The sequence below is a fragment of the Aspergillus heteromorphus genome, assembly GCF_003184545.1.
Source record: "Aspergillus heteromorphus CBS 117.55 chromosome Unknown BO70scaffold_28, whole genome shotgun sequence".
Taxonomy (NCBI): domain Eukaryota; kingdom Fungi; phylum Ascomycota; class Eurotiomycetes; order Eurotiales; family Aspergillaceae; genus Aspergillus; species Aspergillus heteromorphus.
Window position 1 is genome coordinate 135,062 of NW_020290433.1, and position 23,611 is coordinate 158,672.

General features: G+C 18.1%; 1 protein-coding gene across 1 annotated transcript; it reads left to right on the forward strand.

The window, feature by feature from the left end:
* Nucleotides 1-19,744: 19,744 nt before the first annotated feature.
* On the forward strand, nt 19,745-22,192 carry BO70DRAFT_389650 (Atg14 domain-containing protein; the record flags this gene model as incomplete). Its single annotated transcript, XM_025546095.1, has 4 exons — nt 19,745-19,749; nt 20,059-20,083; nt 20,264-20,912; nt 21,000-22,192. 4 exons carry the CDS (start codon nt 19,745-19,747, stop codon nt 21,935-21,937), a joined length of 1,617 nt encoding a protein of 538 aa, XP_025396183.1. The 3' UTR covers nt 21,938-22,192.
* Between the last annotated feature and the right edge of the window lie 1,419 nt (nt 22,193-23,611).

The following is a 23,611-nucleotide window of genomic DNA, read 5'->3' on the forward strand; positions in this document are numbered from 1 at the left end:
AATATATATATATATTTTTTATAAAATAATAAATATTATAATACTTATAATTATATTATTTTTAAATTATTTATTATTTAGTAAGAGTCTACTGCGGAAATTAATAATTAAAATAAAAATTAATAAATATAAATTATAATAATCTATCTAAATTATAAATTTAATAATTTATAAAAAGATAAAATTATAAAGCTCTTTTAAAAAATAATTAAATAAATTTTTATAAATTCCTAAAAATATAACTAAATAATCTAAAAAATTATAAATAAAAAATAAAATTATAAATTTTAAAAATAATCTTTTATAAAAAAACATTTTATATATTTATAATATTAAAAAAAAGCTAGATTATAAAATATAGAAATTAAATATTATATAATTATATTTATTTTTTAAATTATTTTTATAAAATAAAAAATAAAAAATATATAAATAATTAGATCTTTTTATTATTAAATAAAATTTAACTATATTATTTATAAAATTAAGATTAGGAATTAACTAATAAAGCAAGAAGATTAATTATATATAAAAAAGAATTATTATTATTTATAAATTAAATAAAATAATCTAATAATTAGAGCTATTATAAAAGATTTTTATAAAAAAGATATTTTATAATTAGATATATTTTAGAGTGGCTTAACCTGACTGTTATATCTTAACCTTAATCTGGCCATAATTTAATAATTAGATTAAGATATAAAAAATTTTTAACTGTATAATTAAGATCAGATTAAGATATAATTATTATTATAAATATTTATATTTATTAATCAGAAAAATCAGATATAGCAGATAGATTAATAATTATAGATTAATTTATAATATATATATTCTTCTTATATAAATAATATATAAAATATAATATATATTTAATTATAATATAAATATAATAATATTCTTTAAATATAGTCTACTGCTCGATCTACTTAACTAATTATATTAAAAAATATATTATATTTTAAAAAAGACTTTTATAAAATCTAATATAAAAGAAATAAAAAAAAATATAAAATATTTATTTTTTATATTATTTAAGATAATAATTATAATAATATAAAAATTATAAAAACCGAGTCTCTATTTCTATCTGAATATATATAATAATTAAAGATTTAAATAAAACTAGTTCTTTTAATTCTAATAATAATTTATTTTCTAAATTATCTTTAAGATTATTTATATTCTTATTTTTATTAATATAAAAAATAGTAATTATCTTATTTTTTTTTATTTTTTAAATATAAAGATAATTAAATCTAGATTAAGATTATTAAGTATATTCTGATATTTCTTATTTATAATAAAATAATTAATATATATTTAAAATATAATTACTTTAATTATATTAAAATTAAGATAGCTCCGGCGATAATAGCAGATATTTTAAAAATTATTAAAAAAATATTTAATATTAATATTATTAATTATAATCAAGAAAAAATCTTTAATTATTTAATAAAAAATAAAAAACTAATTACAGCAGGACTTTTAATAAATAAAAATATTAATATATTTTATAGTATCTAAAATTATATTAATTTAATTAAAGATATCTTAAGAAATTATATATTTTTAATATCTAAATATATTTTAAGTTTTTTATATATTTTAACTATAGATAAGAATCTTTAATATTTAAAAATATTATAAAAAATCTTATTCAGATCTAATAATAATCCAAAGATTATTAATAATATATTAATTATTAAATTTTAATTAAAATAGAAAAAGAATATCTTCTTAAAAATAATTTAATATTTATAATATTAGTTAATATTTTTATTTAATTATATATTTTTTTTAAACTTCTTAAGCTTTAATATTAAGTTTAAAATAATTATAATTATATAAATATAATTTTCTATCTAATAAATATAATAATAATATTTTTAAAGCTTTTAATATATATTATATAAATTCTTAAGAATCTTTTTTTTTTAAAATATCTGCTTTTTTTTTAATTTATTAATTAAATAATTCAGATAATTAAAAAAATTATTATAAATATTATAAATCTTATAAATAATAGACTTATTATTCTTAGAAAGATAGAAAATAAAAAAAAAAAATATAAAAATTTAAGAAGATATTTTATTTATTTTTATTTTATTATAATAAAATAAAAATAATTAATATTATTATATTTACAGTACTGAATAAAACTTTTAATTATTTAATAAAATTTAAATATTTAATAAATTATAAGATAGATTAAGTTTCAGCAAGTTTTATAATTAAAAAAAAAATAATAAATTAAACTAGATTTAAGTTATTAAATAAATAAGAACTTTTTATAATATTAAGAGTTTATATTTATAAATTATATAATTTTTTAAATCTATAATTAAAAATTAATATAATAAACTAGCTAATAAAAAACTTCTAGAAGTTTTTTATAAAAAAAGATTTTATATTAATCTTTTATAAATAACTTCTAGAATATATTTTTTTAAGAATTTTTAAAATATTAAAAGAGATTTTAAGACTTTTATTATTATTTTTTTATATATATTTAATAATATTATTTAAGATCTTAATCCAAAGTTTCTATAAAAGAATATTAATTATAAGCTAAATTATATAAATAAAATAAAGAATATAATACTGACTTTAAATAATTTTTAAAAAATTAGAATTAATTAAAATATTATAAAATTAAATACTCTAATTAAATTAAGTTCAGAGTTTAGTTAAGATTATATTAAATATTATATTATTATTACTAGTATTATTAATTATTATATTTAATAATTAATAAATAAGATTATATTTATATAAGACTAATAAAATAATTACAGCTAGATTTTTATTAATATAAGATTTAAATATTAATTAAAAATCTAGTAAAATCTTATAATAATTTATATCTTTTATTAAGAAATATTTAATTAAATTAAAAAATATTTTTTAATTAAAGCTGATTCAGTAGTCTATTATAATTAATATTTATTTAATATTCAGAAACTTTAATAATAGCTATATATATATTTTTTTAAATAATTTTATAAAATATTTTTTAATTTATATTTAATTAAAAGAACTTAATTTTTAATAGAAAAATAAAATAATAAAATTAATTATCTATTTAAATTAAATATACTCAACAATTTAAAACAATAAATAATAAATAATTATAAAATATAAAACTTAATTCTAAAAATTCTGTTTATTATAAATTATAAAAATCTAGAAAAAAATAATAATTAAAAAAGATTTATTTTAAAAAAATAGATAAATATCTATAATAGCTCTTTATTTAATATTTAATTAATTATTTACTTAAATATAATTAATAATAATTTTTTTTTATAATTCTTATAAAAATAATAACTTATAAAACTAGTTTCTGAGTTTTTAATTCTTAGATATTATAAAATATAAAGATATATAATATAATAAATATAAAAAATTTTATTAAAGAATAATATATTTTTCTGAAAGCTGTTTTATATTATTAGTAATTTTTTTTAATTAAAATAAAATAATAATTTTTTAATTTATATATAATTTTTAGAAAAGATTATCTTTTATTATTAATTCTAAAAAATAAAAAATTTTTTTAAAAAACTAAATATAAAATAATCTTCTGATTTTTTATAATATATATAATCTTAAGATTTAAAAAAGAAGAAAAGATCTGACTTAAAAAGCTTATCTTAGTTTAAATATTATTATAATTTATAAAGATTTAAGAAACAGAAGAAAAAGATTTAATAATATTTTTTAAAAATAAATTAAATAATTATAATTAACTTATAATTTTAAAATTATTTTATAAATAATAAATATAAAAAAATAAAAGCAGAAAACTCTGTTTAGTAAATATTAGATTAAAATAAAAATTTAATATAATAATAAAATAGAATTTAGTCTCTAATTATAAATCTAATAATAAATTTAATAAATCAAAATTTATATCTAAAGCTTAAAATTATAGAATAATCTTTTTTTTTAAATAAAGCTGTTTAAAATATAATAAACTAGAATAAAAAATAAATATTTATAAAAAAAATTTATAAAAAATTTTTACAGAATCTTCTATAAGAGCTGTAGTATTATAATATAAACTTAATATATTTTATTTATTTTATTTATTTATTTTATCTATTTAATTTATTTAATTTATTTAATTTATTTAATTTATTTAATTTATTTAATCTGCTTTATTTTAATAATCTAACTATTTATAATTTTTTTAATTATTTATTTATTTTTAATTTTATTAATAATTCTTTGAGCTATATCTTATTTATAAATCTAAGAATAATCTAATTTAAAAGAAATAGTAAAATAGAAGTAATATATTTATTTTTAATATTTTAATTAATAATTATTATATAATTTTTCTAGTATTCTATAATATAATTAAAATATATAGCTAAAATAGAATAATAATTATATATTTTTATATATATTTTTTATTATAAGAATAATAATTTTATAAAAAGCTAAATTTTATTAATATAACTAGAATTTTCTTATTATTTTTAATATATAATAATAAAAAAGATATTAATTTTTTTTTAATTATATTTTTTTAATTTAAAAAGCTTCTTTTTATATATTTTTAAATAATAATAAAGATAATTAGATTAATAACTGTTTAATTTAGATATATCTTAATTATATTAAAGCTTAAAAAAATATAGCAAATAGATCTTAATATTAAGAATAATTAAGATAATTAATTATCTAGTTTTTAGTTATATTATAATTAGATATAAAAATTTTCTTAATCTGATTATAATCTGGCGGTTAGATATAAAAATTCTAATTAACCTGATCTGACCTGGCTGTTAGCCACTCTAATATATTTAGAAAATATTTATTTTATAAGCTTTTATATTAATATTTATAAGAATAATAAAATATTTTAACTATAAAAAATAAGATTATATAATAAAAAACTATTACTAATATAAAAATAAAAATTCTAAAAAATAATTTATAATTTAGATAAATTATAAAAAATTAATAAATATATTTTTTATAATATATTTTATTTTAAGATTATAAAAATAATTACTTATATAAAATAAGACTAATCTGCTTAAAAAGATAAATATTGTAATTAATATAAATATAAAAATAAATTTAATATTTATAATATTAATAAAATTATAAAATAATTAATAATATTTATAAAGATTTTTATAAACTTATTAAATAATAATAATATCTAATTAAAAAAATTATTATTATAATATTTAATATAGAAAAAATTATATTAAATATATTATAAATTTAGATAAAAACTTTTATTATAGAATTTAATTAATATTATTTAAAATTTTATAAAAAATAATAAATTAAAATATATTATATTATTATAACAGAGTTTCTTATAGAGAAATTAAAAATTAAATAATTATGAATTATGATAATTAGATTTATCTATAAAAAATAGATTTAGAAATATTTTTAGAATAATTTTATAATTTTAAGATAATATTTATAAAAAATAAGATAGAAAGCTATTTATTTTTATAATTAAATATTAATCTAAAAATTAATCTAAATAGAATTATAAATTAAAATAAATTATAATAATTTATAAATAACTAGAGTCACAGGATATAAAAAATATATTATAATTTATAAAATTTATAAATTAATATTAATAATTTATTTAAAGATATTTATAAATATTAAATCTATTTATAGATTTTATTAAAAAACTTTATAAAAAAAATCTAATATAAAATTCCTTATAGCTAATATCTACAAGAGTTTTAAATAGTTAAAGATAATATTTATAAAAAATATTATAATCATTTATTTTTTAAAAAGAAAATAAGTATATATTAAAATAAATATATTTAATTTTAGAATTAATAATATATTATTATAAAGAAATATAAATAATTAGTAAATTTTAATTATATTTTATTTATAGAAAATAATTATAACAAAAAGAATTATAGAACTTATAATTAAAAATTACTTATAATAATAAAAATTATTTAAAAAATATTATTATTAATTAAAGAAAGCAGATCTTATAATTAAGATATTTATTAATTATAAAAGTTTTAAGTATTTTATAATAAATTTAAAGCTATTATAAAAAAAAATATAATAAATATAATAAATATAATAAATATAATAATTTATAATATTTTAATTCTATTTTATTTATTATTTAGATATACAGAGATTTATAGATATATTTTTATAATATTTAAATTATAAAACAAATAGCAGCTAAGAATTATAAAAAACTAGATAAATTAGTTTTATAATAATTATTTAATATACTTAGATTATAAAAGCTAAAGAATATAAAAATAGAGGCTTTATTTATAAGTATTAAATAAATTTTTATTTATAAATATATCTTAAATATTTAAAAAATTATAAATAAAAATAGCAGATATATTATTATTATAAACAAATTATATTATAAAAATTTTTTTATAAAGCTGCTAGTTATAATATTTATAATACTAATTAAAAATTAAAAAAGATTTATAAAGAACTAAAAGATTTTAAAATCTTTAAATTATAAAAAAATAAAAATAGAATTTTATAATAAAACAATTATAAAAATCTTTTCTAAAAAATAGAACAATTATATATTTTAAATAAATATATTCTTGAGCTTTAGATATTTATAAAGCTATATAATAATTTTATTATAAATTATTTTTTAAGTAAAAAAATACTAATACTAATATTATAATAATTTTAGTAATTAAAAGTAAATAATTTTATAAATAAATATTATTAAGTCTGTAGAGTATATTAAAATAATAAAATAATTTATAAAGAATAATAAGATCTGCTAGAATCTTTATTTATATTTATAAAATTCTAAAAGAAGATAATAATAAATTTTATTATTAATTTATTTATAAGTATTAATATTATTAAGAGCTTATAAAAGATTTTTTAATAATATTTTAATAGTAATAAATTAGTATAATAAAATAGTTTATTTTATTTTTTTATAAAAAAGTCTTAATAAAAAGAATTTTATAATAATTTTTAATAAAAAGATTTTCTATTTATATAATATATCTGCGAAGATTATTATAAATTATAATAATATTTTTATAAAGAATTTCTAGTCTAATTTTATTTATATATTTATAATAAACAAAGCTAAGTATAGCTTATTATCTATAGATTAATAACTAGATTAAAAGATTAAATAATATTTTTGAATAATATTTATAAAATTATATTAATTTTAAATAGAATAATTAAATAGATCTATTATTTATTATAAAATTTATATATAATAATATCTTGCAAGTCTTTATAAAACGATTATTTTTTTATATTATTATAATAAAATATCCGCAAGTAATTAAAATAGATTTTTATAAAAAAATAAAGATTAAAATCTTTAAATAAATTAAATATATTTAGAAAATTTATATTAAAATAAAAAAAGCTTTAATTTCTATTTATAAAAAAAGCAGAAATAATTCTATAATTATAAAAAATAAATAAAAACTTTTATATTAAAAAAGTAATTTAATTATTTATAAAATATCTTCTATAAAAATAAACTAATAAAAAACTAGATTTATAAAATAAAAAATTTTATTATATTATTAAATAAATAAACTTATAAATCTATAGATTAAAATTATTTATAAAATTATAAATATATAATATATTTTATATATTATTATTTTATAAATATTATAAAATAAATAAAATAAATTTATAAAAGTATCTTCTTATAAAAAAAATAATTATAAATATTATTTAAAGATTTTATTAATCTTGCAGAGTTAGAATAGATTTTTAAAAATTTTAATTAAAGAAAAAAATTACTTATAAAAATTTTTATCTAATTATAATTCAAAATATAAGTTATTTATAATTATTATTAATATACATTATAAATATTCTTAAGTCTAAGAAATTCTAATATATACTATATATTTAATTAAAAAAATTAATTAGCTCTAATTATAAAAAAGATTTTATAAAATTAAATCTAAATCTTCAGCTAATAATAATTAGTAAATTTAATAAAAAATATAGATCTTATTCTTAATTATATAATTTAATATCTTTTTTAATTAGACAGAGATTATACTTTTTTTTAGAAAAAAAGATCTAATAAAATTATTAATATATTTATAAAAATATTAATAAATTAATTTATTATAAATAAATTTATAAACTGAGCTGAAACTTAATTTATAATCTTAATATTTTATAAAATAAATTAATCTTAAACAGATCTGAGTATATTCTTTAAAAAAAATAGTTAATTTACTTATAATCTATAAATTATAGAGATAATAAGAATATTATTTAGAATAATAATATAATAATAATAATAAATTAAAAAGAATAAAGAAAAATAAAATTATAAAAAATTAAATTATTTTAAAAGCTCCAGTTAATAAAAAAATAAATTATATATAAATTAGTTTTTTATACTCTATAAAGAAAATAGATATCTATTATAAAAAAAAAGAAGAGATTATAGCAAAAAAAATAATACTATTAATAATAATAATAATAATAATAATAATAATAATAATAATAATAATAATAATAATAATAATAATAATAATAATAATAATAATAATAATAATAATAATAATAATAATAATAATAATAATAATAATAATAATAATAATAATAATAATAATAATAATAATAATAATAATAATAATAATAATAATAATAATAATAATAATAATAATAATAATAATAATAATAAAAATAATTATAAAAGTAATTATAAAAATAGACTAATTTAGCTTTATATTAATTATAAAATATAAAATAAATCTTTCTAAGAAATTACTTATTATAAAGATTTATAAAAAGAAAAAAAAATAAAAAAAGATCAAAATTTAATAATAAAAATAATAATTTCTTTATAAGAGAAAAGAGCAGCAGATATATAATATAAAAAAAATATTAAAATAATTAATTATAATTTCTAGATTAGATTATATATCTCAGACTTAGAAAATAATAAATATTTATAGATTAATATAAGATTATAAAGTATTATATCTTATAAGCTAATACAGATATCTTAGATTTATAAGAATATAAATAACTATAAAAATATAAAATAGCTGTAAGAATATAAAATAGCTGTAAGAATATAAAATAGCTGCAAGAATATAAACAGCTGTAAGAATATAAATAATTATAATTATAAATAATTATAAGAGTTCTTTAAATAAATATTTACTTATAATAATAATAATAATAATTAAAGAGAGAGAGCCGCAGAGATTAGAAAAAACAATTAAAAATAAAAAAAAATTAAAAAAAGAAAAAAAGAAAAGAAATATTTTAAAAAAATATTTTTTTTTTTAAATTCTAAGTTCTAAGTCCTAAGTTTTGATTTATATTTAAATTAAAAATATTATATTATATTTATTATTTAATTATAATTATAAAAATATTTATTATATTTATTATTTATAATATTTATTATTTAATTATAATTACAGAAATCTAAAATATAATAAATAATAAGATAATTATAGCTGTATAAAACAGCTGCGGCAGGCTTATATAAAATAAATATTATAAAAAAATTATTTTTTTTAATTAATTTTTTTATAAAAAAGATTTTATAATAAAGATTTTAATAATATCTAATTTTTTATAAATATTAATCTTAAAAATTAAGATTCTAGAAAGAAGAATAATTATAAAAATAATAATTCTTATAATATTTATATTATAAAAATACTTTCTTATAAAATTCTTATAAATATATCTATTTGTAAGAGAAGCTAGATAGAAAATTAATAATAATATTTTAAATAATATAGATATTATCTTAACTTTATAATAGATATATTTTCTTTATACTATCTTAACATATACTCTTATAAATTATTAATTAAAATAGTATAAAAAATAATTTAGATAATAATTTATATATTTCTTTCTAATAATTTAATTTTATTATATTTAGATTTCTAGTATTATTTATAAAAATTTAATATAGAATCTATTAGATTACTAACTGCTAGTCAGAAAATAAAAAAAATTATTAATTATTAATTAATCTAATTAATATCTTATTTTATTAATATAGTAATTAAAAATATATTATTTTTAATATATTATATCTATAAAAAGTCTATATAAATTATTAATTAATTATTAATTCTTAATCTTCTAATTATATCTAATCTTTTTAATCTATAATTAAGATTAATTAAAATAATCTTTTAATCTTAATCTACTTTTAACTATATAATTAAGAAGATTTGTGATAGAATAAACCAGCTATCGGGATAAAGATCATCGGGATAACGTATTATAGTGATTGTGAGAGTCATGTTATCGGGATGATGTGTTATAGTGATTATAAGAGTCGTGAGATTATTAATAGTGATTTTATATCTCTCCGGTATCTATAAGATATTAATCTCTCTATAAGAAGCTACTGATTCTTCAAGAATCAGTCTATCTTATAAATATAGACTATCTTTGTTATTATTAAATAAATATATAATATTTTATAATTAATTTCTTATCTAGTCAACAGGCTTTCTATCCTAACAAGTAGATTCTATTATATTCTGATTCTTCTCTTTTCGACTATCTAAGAAAGATATTATTTATTAAAGATAGTAAAGAAATAGAAGCACTCAGTAATTAAATTAATCCAGAATTCTCACCAAATATTATTTTTATTATTAAAGAGATTTAACAGCTAGAAGATTATATTTATTAATTAAAACAAGCTATCAACTTACAGCAAAGAATAACTTATCTTTAAAGAAATAACTCCCCGAGCAAAATCTTCTTAAGATATTATTAATCCTCCTCTGAATCAGAAAAAAATAAGAGAGAGATTAAGTTTAAAAATATTTCTTACTTTGCTCTGAACTTTAATCTCCAAAAATATTAAAAATAGATTATTAATTTAAAATATATATTTAAAGATATACTCAAGAAATATTTATTAAAGAAACACAAGATTCTCGCTGCTATCAGCTATATAAATCTAGTATATAAATAGAGATAATACTATTTTATAAATAATAAAAATCCGGAAGAGAGATAATTTCTCAAGAAATTATAATCTTAATTTAAAAATTAAACTTTTATACTAATTTAGAATACTGCTACTTTTTAATTAGATACTATAATTTAACTTAAACAAACTTATTAGTAATACAGCCAGAATCCGCGAGAGTTCTATATTTATTTTAATATCTTAAAGTAATATTTTTCTTACTAAATAGAAAAGAAAAGAGTCTTATTCTACTTTGCTAAGCTACTATTAAATCTAAATTATTATATTTAAGAGTATATTTTCTATCTATTAGAGAAGCAGGATAAAATAATAATTATTATTATTTATTATTATAAATTATAAAAAATAAAAAAAAACACAAGTAAAATAATAATTAATTTAGTAATTATAAGCCACGCAAGCGCTTTTAAGAAATTACTAGTAAAATTATTAAAAAAGATATCCCGAATTACAGAAAAAACCTCATCGGAAAGAATAGTAATTAATTATAATACTTTATATATAAAAATATCTAATATCTTGCAAATTAATATTCTACCGAAGATAAAAGAATCTAATCTGCTAGAATCTATTAATTCTTATTAAATTTAGAGAAAAAAGTAGAGAAATTAGAATAGATTTTATAATTTTAACTTCTTTATTTATAATAAAAATTATATATTATTTTTATATTTCTATCTATATCCGAAACAGCCTTAAAATCTTTGCGGATCTGGATAGCTGCGCCGAAGTAGATATTATTAATTATTAGTTTATTAAAGTCTATAATCTTCAACATGCCCTAATTACTATATTAAAGATTAAAGTTATTAATTAAATTATTACTCTTATCTATAATATATAAAAAATCCCTATTACTGCTACTAATTCGCGAGAAGATATCTGTATTTTTAAACAGTATTATATAGAGATTAATTAAAATTTCTAACTAAAAAACAGCCCTGTATTACTTTTAATAACTATATTTTATAATTTATATATTATCTTATCAGTATAAAATTATTAGTAATAATTTAGTATACTGTCTATTTTACTGCTTTCTATTATTTAATTTACTAAAGCAACTTAAAACTTAGCAAGAGTATATATTATTATTAAACTTCTTGAAAATATCTGGCTATCAGAAGAAAAATCTTATAATTTATTATTAAATTCTAAGATAATTTCTGTTAAACTTAAGTAGTTTTAAAATATATTCTTTATAAATTTCTTTTAACAGCTATCTTCTTATGGCCCTGCGGATTATATTATTAATATTAAATTTAATAAAATATTCTCTTATAGTCTAATATATCTCTTATTTAAAGCTGAATTTAAGATTCTATAAGAATATATTAAAGAGAATCTGAAACTAGGCCGAATTTAATTTTTAAAGAGCCCTGCTGGAGTCTCTATTCTCTTTATATTTAAGAAAAATAATAGCTTATATCTTTGCGTAGATTATAGAAGTTTTAATAAGATTTTTATTAAGAATTATTATTTCTTATCTCTTATTTTAAAGATTCTTAACAGGGTTTCGGGAAGTATCTACTTTTCAAAGATTAATATTAAAAATATATACTATCAAATCTATATTAAAAAAAATAATAAATAGAAGACAGTATTTCGCATCTGATACAGCTATTTTAAATATATAATTATATTATTTAAATTAACTAATACTTTAGTAACTTTCCAAAATTATATATATACTGCGCTTCGAGAACTTCTTGATAACTTTTATATAATATATCTGAATAATATCCTTATCTTTTTATTAAATAAGAAATCTTATACAAAGTATATTTATCAAGTTTTAGAGAGGCTTCGAGAAGCTCAGCTCTATATAAAACTATTAAAATATTTATTCTATTAATTCTAAGTTAAATTTCTGAGATATATTATCAACTCTGACAGAGTATTTATAGATTCTTAATAAATAAATAATATTATTTTATGACTGATTTCTGAAAATTATTATAATATTCAGATCTTTCTTAAATTCTGCAATTTTTATTAATAATTTATTCAAGATTATTTTTATATTACCTTGCTCTTTACTTCTTTATTTTGTGAAATAATTAACAGGCGGAAGCCAGAAAAGATCTATTTAATCTTAACTAAATAAACTGCTTTCCGCCGCCTTATTATTATCTTTTAATAAGTATCTTTATTAATATATTTTAATTCTATAAAACCCCGCCGTTTAGAAACTGATATATTAAAAGAAAGAATAAGTAATATTCTATTCTAATTTAATACTAAGAATATATTTTATCTAGTTATATTCTGATCCCGTAAGTTCTCCGATGCTAAGCTAAATTATAATATTTTAAATTAAGAGCTATTTACTATTATTTACTCTTTTAAATAATAATAATAATATTTAGAAGATGCTTTTTAAATAATTAAGATTCTATCAGACTATTCAAACTTGTAATTTTTTATATATTAAATCTGGATTAATAGAAGACAAGCTTAATAGCTTATAAGTCTAATTCTCTATAATTTTATTATTAAATATAGAACAGAGAAATTAAATTTAGTAAATAAATTCTTCAGAATATCTTCTGAATTTTAAGTAAAATCTATTTCTTAAGAGAAACTGTTAATTCTAATTCAAGCGCGATTTATAAATATATTATTTTTAATAATAAAAGATCTTATTAAAGAAAAAATCTAGTTTAAATCTCAAGATATATAGGGTTATTCTGGATTTAATATCTATATTATATTAAGCTCAAAAAATTCTAATAATTAAGCTGATATAGAGACAGCTAACTAGACTGCTTGAAAGAATTTATCTTAAAAAAAATTTATTTCTTAATCTACAGTATTATAAGTATATGCCGCGGAAGTTTTATACTTAAATATATATAATTCTAAATTTTAAGAAATAATCTTATATTTACAGAATAATAATTCAGAGATATAACAGCAAAAAACTACTATTTAATAAAAATAATCAGACCAAAAGTATTAGACTATTAAAATAATTAATTATATTTATTTTAAAGATTAATACTATATTCTCTCTTCTGAGACACTATATCAGATACTTATTAAGCTATATTATAATAATTTATTAGCAGGATATTTTAAAAAGATCTAAATAAAAGCACTGCTATACAGAAAGTTTCACTGAAATAAATTATAATATAATATAGCCGAATATATCTAAATTTATTTAATATATCAAGAAATCACTGCTCCAAAGTATTAATTATATAGTAGTCTTAAATTATTACTAATTTTATTATATTTTTTTACTAAATTGATAATAGATTTTATTACAGGACTGCCCTCTATTGTTTAATATAAAAAGATTATTAATACTATTTTAGTTATTATTAATTAATTCTTAAAATATTGTTTTTTCTTTGCTGTTCTGTTTATAATAACTGCTCCAGATCTTGCTAAACTGTTCTATAAATAGATTAAATTAATCTTTGGACTCTTAAATAGAATTATATCTGATTAAGAATTAATCTTTATTAGCAAATTCTGATTAAATTTAGTCTATAATAATTATATAATCTTGAAGCTTTTAACTATATTCTACTCTTAAATTAATAGCCAAACAGAATAGATAAATTAAATACTTAAATATTATCTCTGATACTACTTTAGTCAGTATAATATTAACTGACTATTAATTCTTTTAAGTACTTAATTTATCTGTAATAATATAGATAATATAATCACAGGCTAATTATCTTATAATATTTTTTATAATTTTTTGCTGGATTTTTATATTAGAATCAAGACTGATTCTCAGCAGCGAGAAGTCTTAGTAGTATAGAATAGAATTAAGAAACTTAGAAAAATAAGAGAATAATTATAAAAGATATAGCAAATAGCTATAGAAAAGCAAAAAAAATATTATAATAAATATAGAAAATTATTCTATTTTAAAAAAAGAGATTTAGTTAAGCTATTAACTCAGAACTTATAACTTAAAGAATTAAGAAAGCTGGCTCCGAAGTTTATAGAATTCTTTTGGATTCTTAAATATATTAAATCTTAGATATATTAATTATATTTATCTGAGAAATATAAATAAATCTATAATATATTTTATATCTCCTTGTTAAAATTATAAAATATTAAAAGAGATTATAAAAAACTGCTCCCGATGTCTGAGCTAGATAATAAAGATAAATAAGAAGTTAAAGAAGTTAAAGATTATTAATATTATAATAGTCAGGATTACTATCTAATCAAGTAAAAAAAATAATCAAGCGAGTATAATTAATAAATTTCTAGTAAAAATATAAAAAATACACTCGAAGCTATAAAGTAATACTGAAAATACTATAAAAAATATTATATATTAAGAAAACAAAAGATAATTACTAGTAAATTATTTTATATTCTCAAGAAATAAGCTACAGGAACATCAATCTCTTAATATTTCTTATTAATTATATTATTATAGATTAAATATATTAATAAATATAAAATTATCCTGCTATAAGACAGCAGAGAATACTTAAATATATTTAGTTATATTTATTATTTATTTATAAAATAAATAACAACAATAATCAGATCTTCTTATTATAACTTAGAAATATTCACAGGGAAAGTAGACTTCAGAAAAAGAACACAGAGATTTATAACTAATTTAATAATATTATTCTTATTATTCGAAGTTGATTTATTATTATTAATATCCGGGTATTAAATATATACTATAGCTCTTATTAAATCAAGAAAGTTCTGCAGAGCAGAAATCCAGCCTATATATTCTAAATTATTGGGCAGTAAATATAATAATATTTCTATCTTATAGATATAATAATTCTCCAGCAAGATATAAAGATTAAAATAAAAAACTAACTATATTAAAAGAGCACAACAGATCTTAATAAACTTAATATATTTAATAATAAACTTCTAACAGAATATTAATAATAGAATTATAAAGATCTTATCTCTTAATTATAATAAGAACTTACACACTTGATAATCTTAATATTTTTTAATAAAAATTTACAAGCATGGATATTTTTTATACTATCAAATATCTTTATAAAAATATAGATCTCTTCGCGGACAGTCTGCTTAATATTATTATTTTAATATTTTTTTTTTAGAATTAGAGTGATCTATTTAATAATCTTTACAAGATTATAAGTATTTTCTAGCAGACCAGTTGCAGACTTGAGAGATATCAGTAAATTATATATATATAATATAGAGTATATAAAACTCACAGAATCACAAGTCTTCTTTCCCGCAAAATAGAAATAATATAGAACAGATATCTTTATATTTAATAGATAATTAATATTATACAGAGCGCTCTTCTTAGAATTAAAATTATTATTTATATATCTTAGACAGTATATACAGAAGTTATAGCGGGCTTTAATAAGAATATCCCGCTTGAAATACACTGTTCTCTTTGTTATTATAAAATAATTAAAAACAAAACTAATATTTAACAAAGAAGGGGATAACAGCGATATAGTATAGATAAAAATAATAAAAATCACACAAAATAATAAAAAATATAAAGAAAATAATTATAAATTACTAAAAAAACAACAATTATAAAGTAGAAGAAAAGAAGAAAGAGAAATAATATAAAAGATTCTTTTATTTATACTTCTTCGCAGGGAATCTATCTATATAAATATAATATAAAAGATTCTTTTATTTATACTTCTTTGCAGAGAATCTACCCATACAAACACAACTAAATACTTATAAAACTATACAGAAACAGCATATAACTCTGTTTATATTATATACCCCGCGAGTTTCTTATCTTTTACTATCAGATCCTCACTGTTTCAAATCAGAAATATATAAGACTATTCTTAACACCCGAGCCAGATGACTTATCTCAGCAAAGAAGAGCACTATTTATAATAGAATAAACCAGCTATCGGGATAAAAATTATTAAGATAATATATTATAGTAATTATAAGAGTTGTATCATCAGGATAATATATTATAGTGATTATAAGAGTTATAAGATTATTAATAATAATTCTATATCTCTCTGATATTTATAAGATATCAATCTTTTTGTAAGAAGCTACTGATTCTTCAAGAATCAGTCTATCTTGTGAATATAGACTATCTTTGTTATTATCAAACAAATACACAGTGTTTCATGGTTGATTCCTTATCTAGTTGACAGGCTTTCTATCCTGACAAGTAGATCCTATCACAAGATTCTTATATCTTAATCTAATTATAAGATTATAGTTAAGATTAGATTAAGATATAATAGTTAGATATAGCCACTCTAACTCAGCCAAAGATAGAATAATTATATTTTACTCTTAATAAGCTGAAGATAGAGTGGTTAACAGCCAGGATAGGATAGATTAATAGAAAAATTTATATCTGCTGTTAGATTAATAATTAGATATAAGATTATTAAGATAATCTTATATCTAATTATAAAATAGTTAAAAATAGAATAATTCATTATTTTAATTATTTTTAATATTAAAATTTATTTATTCATTATTATATATTTTTTAGATTTTAGTTTAGATAAGAATAGAGTGATTAAGAATTAAAATACAGGTTAAAAATCAATCTCTTAAAAAATATATTTAAATCTAAATAAATTATAAATTATAAGTCCTAAAATAAAGTTTAAAGAATTTAATATTTATATATAAATTATATTTTAATTATTATTTAATATAATTAATCTATATTTAATATATAATTAATTAATTCTAGATTTATTTTATATAGGAATTTTTAATTATTATTAAATATTTTATAATAATATTTATATATTATATAATTTAGAAATTAGTTATATAATTATCTAATTGAAATTATATTTATTTTAATTTTTATAAAATATTTTTTTAGAGTAGGCTACTCAGAGTAGCTAACAGCCAGGATAGGTTAATAATAATAGTTAAGAAATTTAGATAATAATTAAAATATTTTATAAGAATTAAAACAAATATATAATTATTATTTTAATAATAAATATAATCTAAACTAGATAATTATATAATTAATTCTTAAATTATATAATATATAGATTATATATCTTAAAATCGTTTTCGGAAAAAACTTTAGAATTAAAAAAATAAGTTTAAAATTATATAATTAAATATTAAATAAAAGATAATATTACTGATATAAATAATAATATAATTATATAAAATATTATTATAAATTCTTTAGTCGGATTTTTAGCTAAGCTTTTATTATCTCATATTCTTATTATTATTAATTAAAGTATACTTATTAATTATTTAAATTTATTTATAAAATATATACTGCTTATATAAGTTCTTAAATAATATTTTAATTATTAAAATTTATAAATTATTAAATTAAAACTTAAAAGAATTTACTATTTTTATATATTAAATATTTCTTAATTCTTAAGACATCTTCTTTTAATAATAATTAATTTCTAATATTAGAGAAATAACTAAATTATACTAATCTAATAATTAACTATTAATATAAAAAAATTAATAATAATAATAATAATAATATTTCAATTCTATTTTTTTATTTCTTCTTATAGAGTGCTATAATACTATCTCTTGCTTTATTATTATTTCAGTATATCGCGCAGATATTATCAAGTATTTGGGATTTGGAGGGTTTATACAAGAACCCCATAACAATATACTCTATATATAAAATATTATTATTACTAGTTTAAGTCCTATTTAAAGAATTATTATTAGAAAAAGACTATATTTAAGACTCTATTTAAGATCCTATCAAAGATTCTGCTTAAAATCTAAGATAATTCTCTATAAAAATCTATATAAAATTATCTCTGTATATAACTATATATACAGATTTAAAAAAATCTTATAAATAAGAATTTTTAAGAATAATAAAAAACAGTAATATAGCTGTGCAAGAGTCAGAAAATTAGATTTAAATATATAATATAACTACACAAGAATCAGAAAATTATATTCTTTAAATATATAATATAGCTGCACAGAGATTAGAATTATAAATTTTGATTTTTAATCAGCTATATTATATAGAGATCTGATCAAGAATCAGACATCTTAATTATAAGATATCTAACTTTCTGACCCTTCCGCAACTTTTTCTGAACCCGCCGGAGCTGTATGCCCGACCCCACCCTCTCTCTTCTTCCTTTTCACTGCCCCTGGCATTACTTACAACCTGTAGTAGCTGTACGTACTTAGGTACTAGAGACCTTCTGCAACAGTCATTTATTATTAATATTTCAATTCAAAATCAGGTATAACAGCCCGCCCCTAGTAATCAGCTATAGAATTATTTGAAAAATATTTACTTTATTATCTTAGCAGGCAGAAAATATTCTTAGTTTATATATATATATATATATAAGCTCTTTAGAGCTCTCTAAAATAGTCTGTTTTAATTATTTTATTAATAATACTTTATATTACTTTATCAAGATCTCTGTCTGATTTTTATATATATTTATTTATTATATTTATCTATTATATTTATTTATTATATTTATTTAGACTGTTAAGTATATATAGATAGTCTGAATAGCTTTAATTCTTCTTAAAACAGTAATTCTTAATAGCTGCTAATTACTAACTGTTTAATAATTATTATATTAGGCCTTATTCTTTAAATAATAAATACTAGCGCTTGTATTTTATTTATATATCTTATAAGTAATTAATCACAGAGATTTATTCTGATTAGATCTTAGCAGGCCACTAAGAAATTAACACTAACCTAATATATTAATTGTAAATGTAAATGACTGTTGCAGAAGGTCTCTCTACTAGTAGTTACCGATGCTGTAGTCCGTATGTACCTTGTGTAGCAAGGCCAGATCTATGAGTACCTTACCTACCTGTGAACAAGTTATTGGAATCTATCCATCATTAAATAGCATGCAAATCATTGTTATTGATAGATATCTAAAAACAAGCCGACTCTGAGATGTACTCGTGTCCTACAAATACCTAAGGTAATACAATACCTACCTACTAGGCAGTAGGTACTGTACCACACCTACGGACTAGGTGCAGATATCGGGTACGTCAGCCTTGTGCCCTAGGCAAACTAGGTGTAGCTATCAGGTGACATGAACGCAAACGAACAACAGTTCTTTGATTATCTCCGCTTCTTTGGTATCAGATATGCTGCACTTATTTTTCAAAACACCCTACATCCACTCTATGCTTTCCCAGAGCTAGATGAGGCACAAGACTTTGTTGTCTCCATGACTTATTCATTCAACGTGTATGTTTGGAGCCAGGCAGTCGAGTTGGTAACCCATCACCGGAAGCCCAAGGCCATGGGACTGTGAGCTAGAGTGGTATCGTCAAGCTGCGGGTAAAACAAGGCTTCCTGAGATGAGCTGTCACACATGCTTTCGCGCTCCAGCTTCGCGACAACAATTTCTTTGCTCCACCTGTGCTCGCAATCAACTCTATCAACTACGGCTCGAAAATGCCAGGATCCTCCTCGAAAAAGAATCAATAGCACATCAAATCGAAGCTGTAGTGAGACACAATGCTGCCCAGGTCAAAGGGCTAGGTGATCCCGCTGAGAACACTGCTGCCTGCGGTGATTGCCTTTCTACCCAGTGGAGTTTTCAAATAATGGCCAAGAAAAAGGCCGAATCTTCCTTACGGATGAAGTCGCTCGCGAGTCGAACCGAAAACCTTATCTCCGAAATCAATGGCAAAAGGCTCAATGTTTCCCAGCGAAGGCTTACGTTGGCCCGGCGATATTCAGACTCAGAGTCTGCGCAATATCAACTTGGTGATCGAGAGGATGCTATGCTCGCTGGCTTTCATAACAATATCAAGAGGACAGATCATCTCTGGCATTCGCTCCACAACAAGACTGCAGAAGCCCGCATCTTTCTCTGTCGAGAAGCTGCTAATCTCTATGGACTACGGCAAAGGACAAAGAATAAGGAAGGCGCACTTCAAGAGGCCTACATAATTGGCGGTATAGATATCATCGACCTCCGAGACATGAATGGAAAGTTTTCATCCTTACTCTGCTGATTCATGTGCAATTATTAATTCCAAATAGGTGCCACACCAGCTCATATTTCGACGTATCTTTTCTATGTTGCTCATCTTCTCGTCCTCATTTCACATTATATGTCTCTCAGACTTCCGGCAGAGATCACTCTTCCCCACAAGGATTACCCTTCTCCCACTATATGCGCACCGTCTGCATCTTATCTCTCACGGGGAGCATGGTCAGCGTCATATTCAGACCATCAATCACCCCCCATATTGGCAGTATTGAGAACGGCAGACCCGTCCCGTCTGCGTCGGTCACGGCCCCTTTTCATCGATAAGTCTCTTCCGAAGCTGGCCAGAGAGGATCATGGAACATATGCTCTTTTTCTCGAAGGAGTAACTTTGTTAGCCTGGAATGTATCGTGGCTGTGTCGTACTCAAGGATTGAACTTATCGTCGGATTCCTGGGAAGAAGTGTGCAATATCGGGAAGAACATGTGGCAACTACTTGTGGCGCCTCCTACACGGCCGTCAACCTTGTTGAGGGCTTTTGCCGGGCGTGATATACAGACGAAAATGAGAATATCCAAGGACTCCCCGCGGACTACTATTCAACGCACAATGTCATTCCCGATGCTCGGCCATTATTCTCATGGTACTGCACACTCATTTCTAGGTGCTACGGAGGGCGCGGAGTTTGTGCGCACCTGGAAACTTCCAACACCAATCAAAGTGGCAGACAAGTTAAAGTCAACCCTTTTGGGAGAGATGGCCAGTGCCGAATGGGAGTTACTCGAGGGCGACTCGGACGACACAGGCCAGGAGCCTACTCAATCTTTCATTCGACGGCCTTCTTTTACCGCTGGCCCACACCTTCACAAAGGGTCAACTAGTGATAGCCTAGATTCTACAGTTCCCGACGCAGAAACCTGGAACGGACCTAGCAGCCCCGCTGCTCGGCTGAAAGGAACGAGTGGCTGGACCAAGTTGAGAAACAGATAGTACTATTATCGAACTGCTTTGATAAATCCTTTTATATGTGGTACTTAGATCTTTCTTTCGCATTGCTTCAGAGTCGTGACTCAAAGATGTACTCATTGCCGGGCCTCTGGGCTGTCCTCACCAGCCACACCATTCAGGAGGACTGGAGATCTGGGGGGCGTCGAGCCCCCTAATACTTTTGTTGGACTTCGGGTAGATTTTGTCAGATAAGCCTGCTACGTAGTGGGGAGATTTTGTATAATATGATTCATGTGGAGTAGCTTCGATTCAAATAATTAGGGTCCTGTTAAAAAAAGATAAAGACAGAGTTAACTCTAAAAGACTAAAATTTAAAAGCTAAATATTATATAACTTTATCTTTTTTTTTAAGTTAGTCTTATATAATATTAAAAAAAAGACTTATAAATAATAAGATTTTTTTATTATTAAACAAAATCTTGTTATATTACTTATAAGACTAAGATTAAGTATGAAGTAATAAAATAAGATGATAGATTATGTATAAGAATAATATTAATATTATATATAAATAAAATTAAGTTATCTGAGAATAGAGTGGCTTAACCTGACTGTTATACCTTAACCTTAACCTGGCCATAACCTGGCAGTTAGATTAAGATATAAAAAATTTTTAACTATATAATTAAGATTAGATTAAGATATAACTATTATTATAATTATTTATATCTGCTGATTAGAAAGATTAGATATAATAGATAAATTAATAACTGCAGATTAATTTATAATATATATATTCTTCTTATATAAATAATATATAAAGTATAATATATATTTAATTATAATATAAATATAATAATATTTTTTAGATATAGTCTACTGCTTAATCTGCTTAATTAATTATTTTAAAAAATATATTATACTCTAAAAAAAGCTTTTATAAAATCTAATATAAAAAAAATAAGAAAAAATATAAAATATTTATTCTTTATATTATTTAAGACAGTAATTATAATAATATAGAAATTATAAAAATTAGATCTTTATCTTTATCTAAGTATATATAATAATTAAAAACTTAGATAAGACTAGTTCTTTTAATTTTAATAATAACTTATTCTCTAAGTTATCTTTAAGATTATTTATATTTTTATTTTATTAATATAAAAAATAATAATTATCTTATTCTTCTCTTATTTTTTAGATATAAAGATAATTAAATCTAGATTAAGATTATTAAGTATATTTTAATATTTCTTATTTATAATAAAATAATTAATATATATTTAAAGTATAATTATTTTAATTATATTAAGATTAAGACAGCTCTGGTAATAATAACAGATATCTTAAAAATTATTAAAAAAATATTTAATACTAATATTATTAATTATAATTAAAAGAAAATCTCTAGCTATTTAATAAAGAATAGAAAACTAATTATAATAAGACTTTTAATAAATAAGAATATTAATATATTCTATAGTATCTGAAATTATATTAATTTAATTAAAAATATTTTAAGAAGCTATATATTTTTAATATCTAGATATATCTTAAGTTCTTTATATATCTTAATAAAAGCTGAATATAAAATAATCTTCTAATTCTTTGTAATATATATAATCTTAAGATTTAAGAAAAAAGAAAAGATCTGACTTAAGAAGCTTATCTTAGTTTAAATATTATTATAATTTATAAAAATCTAAAAAACAG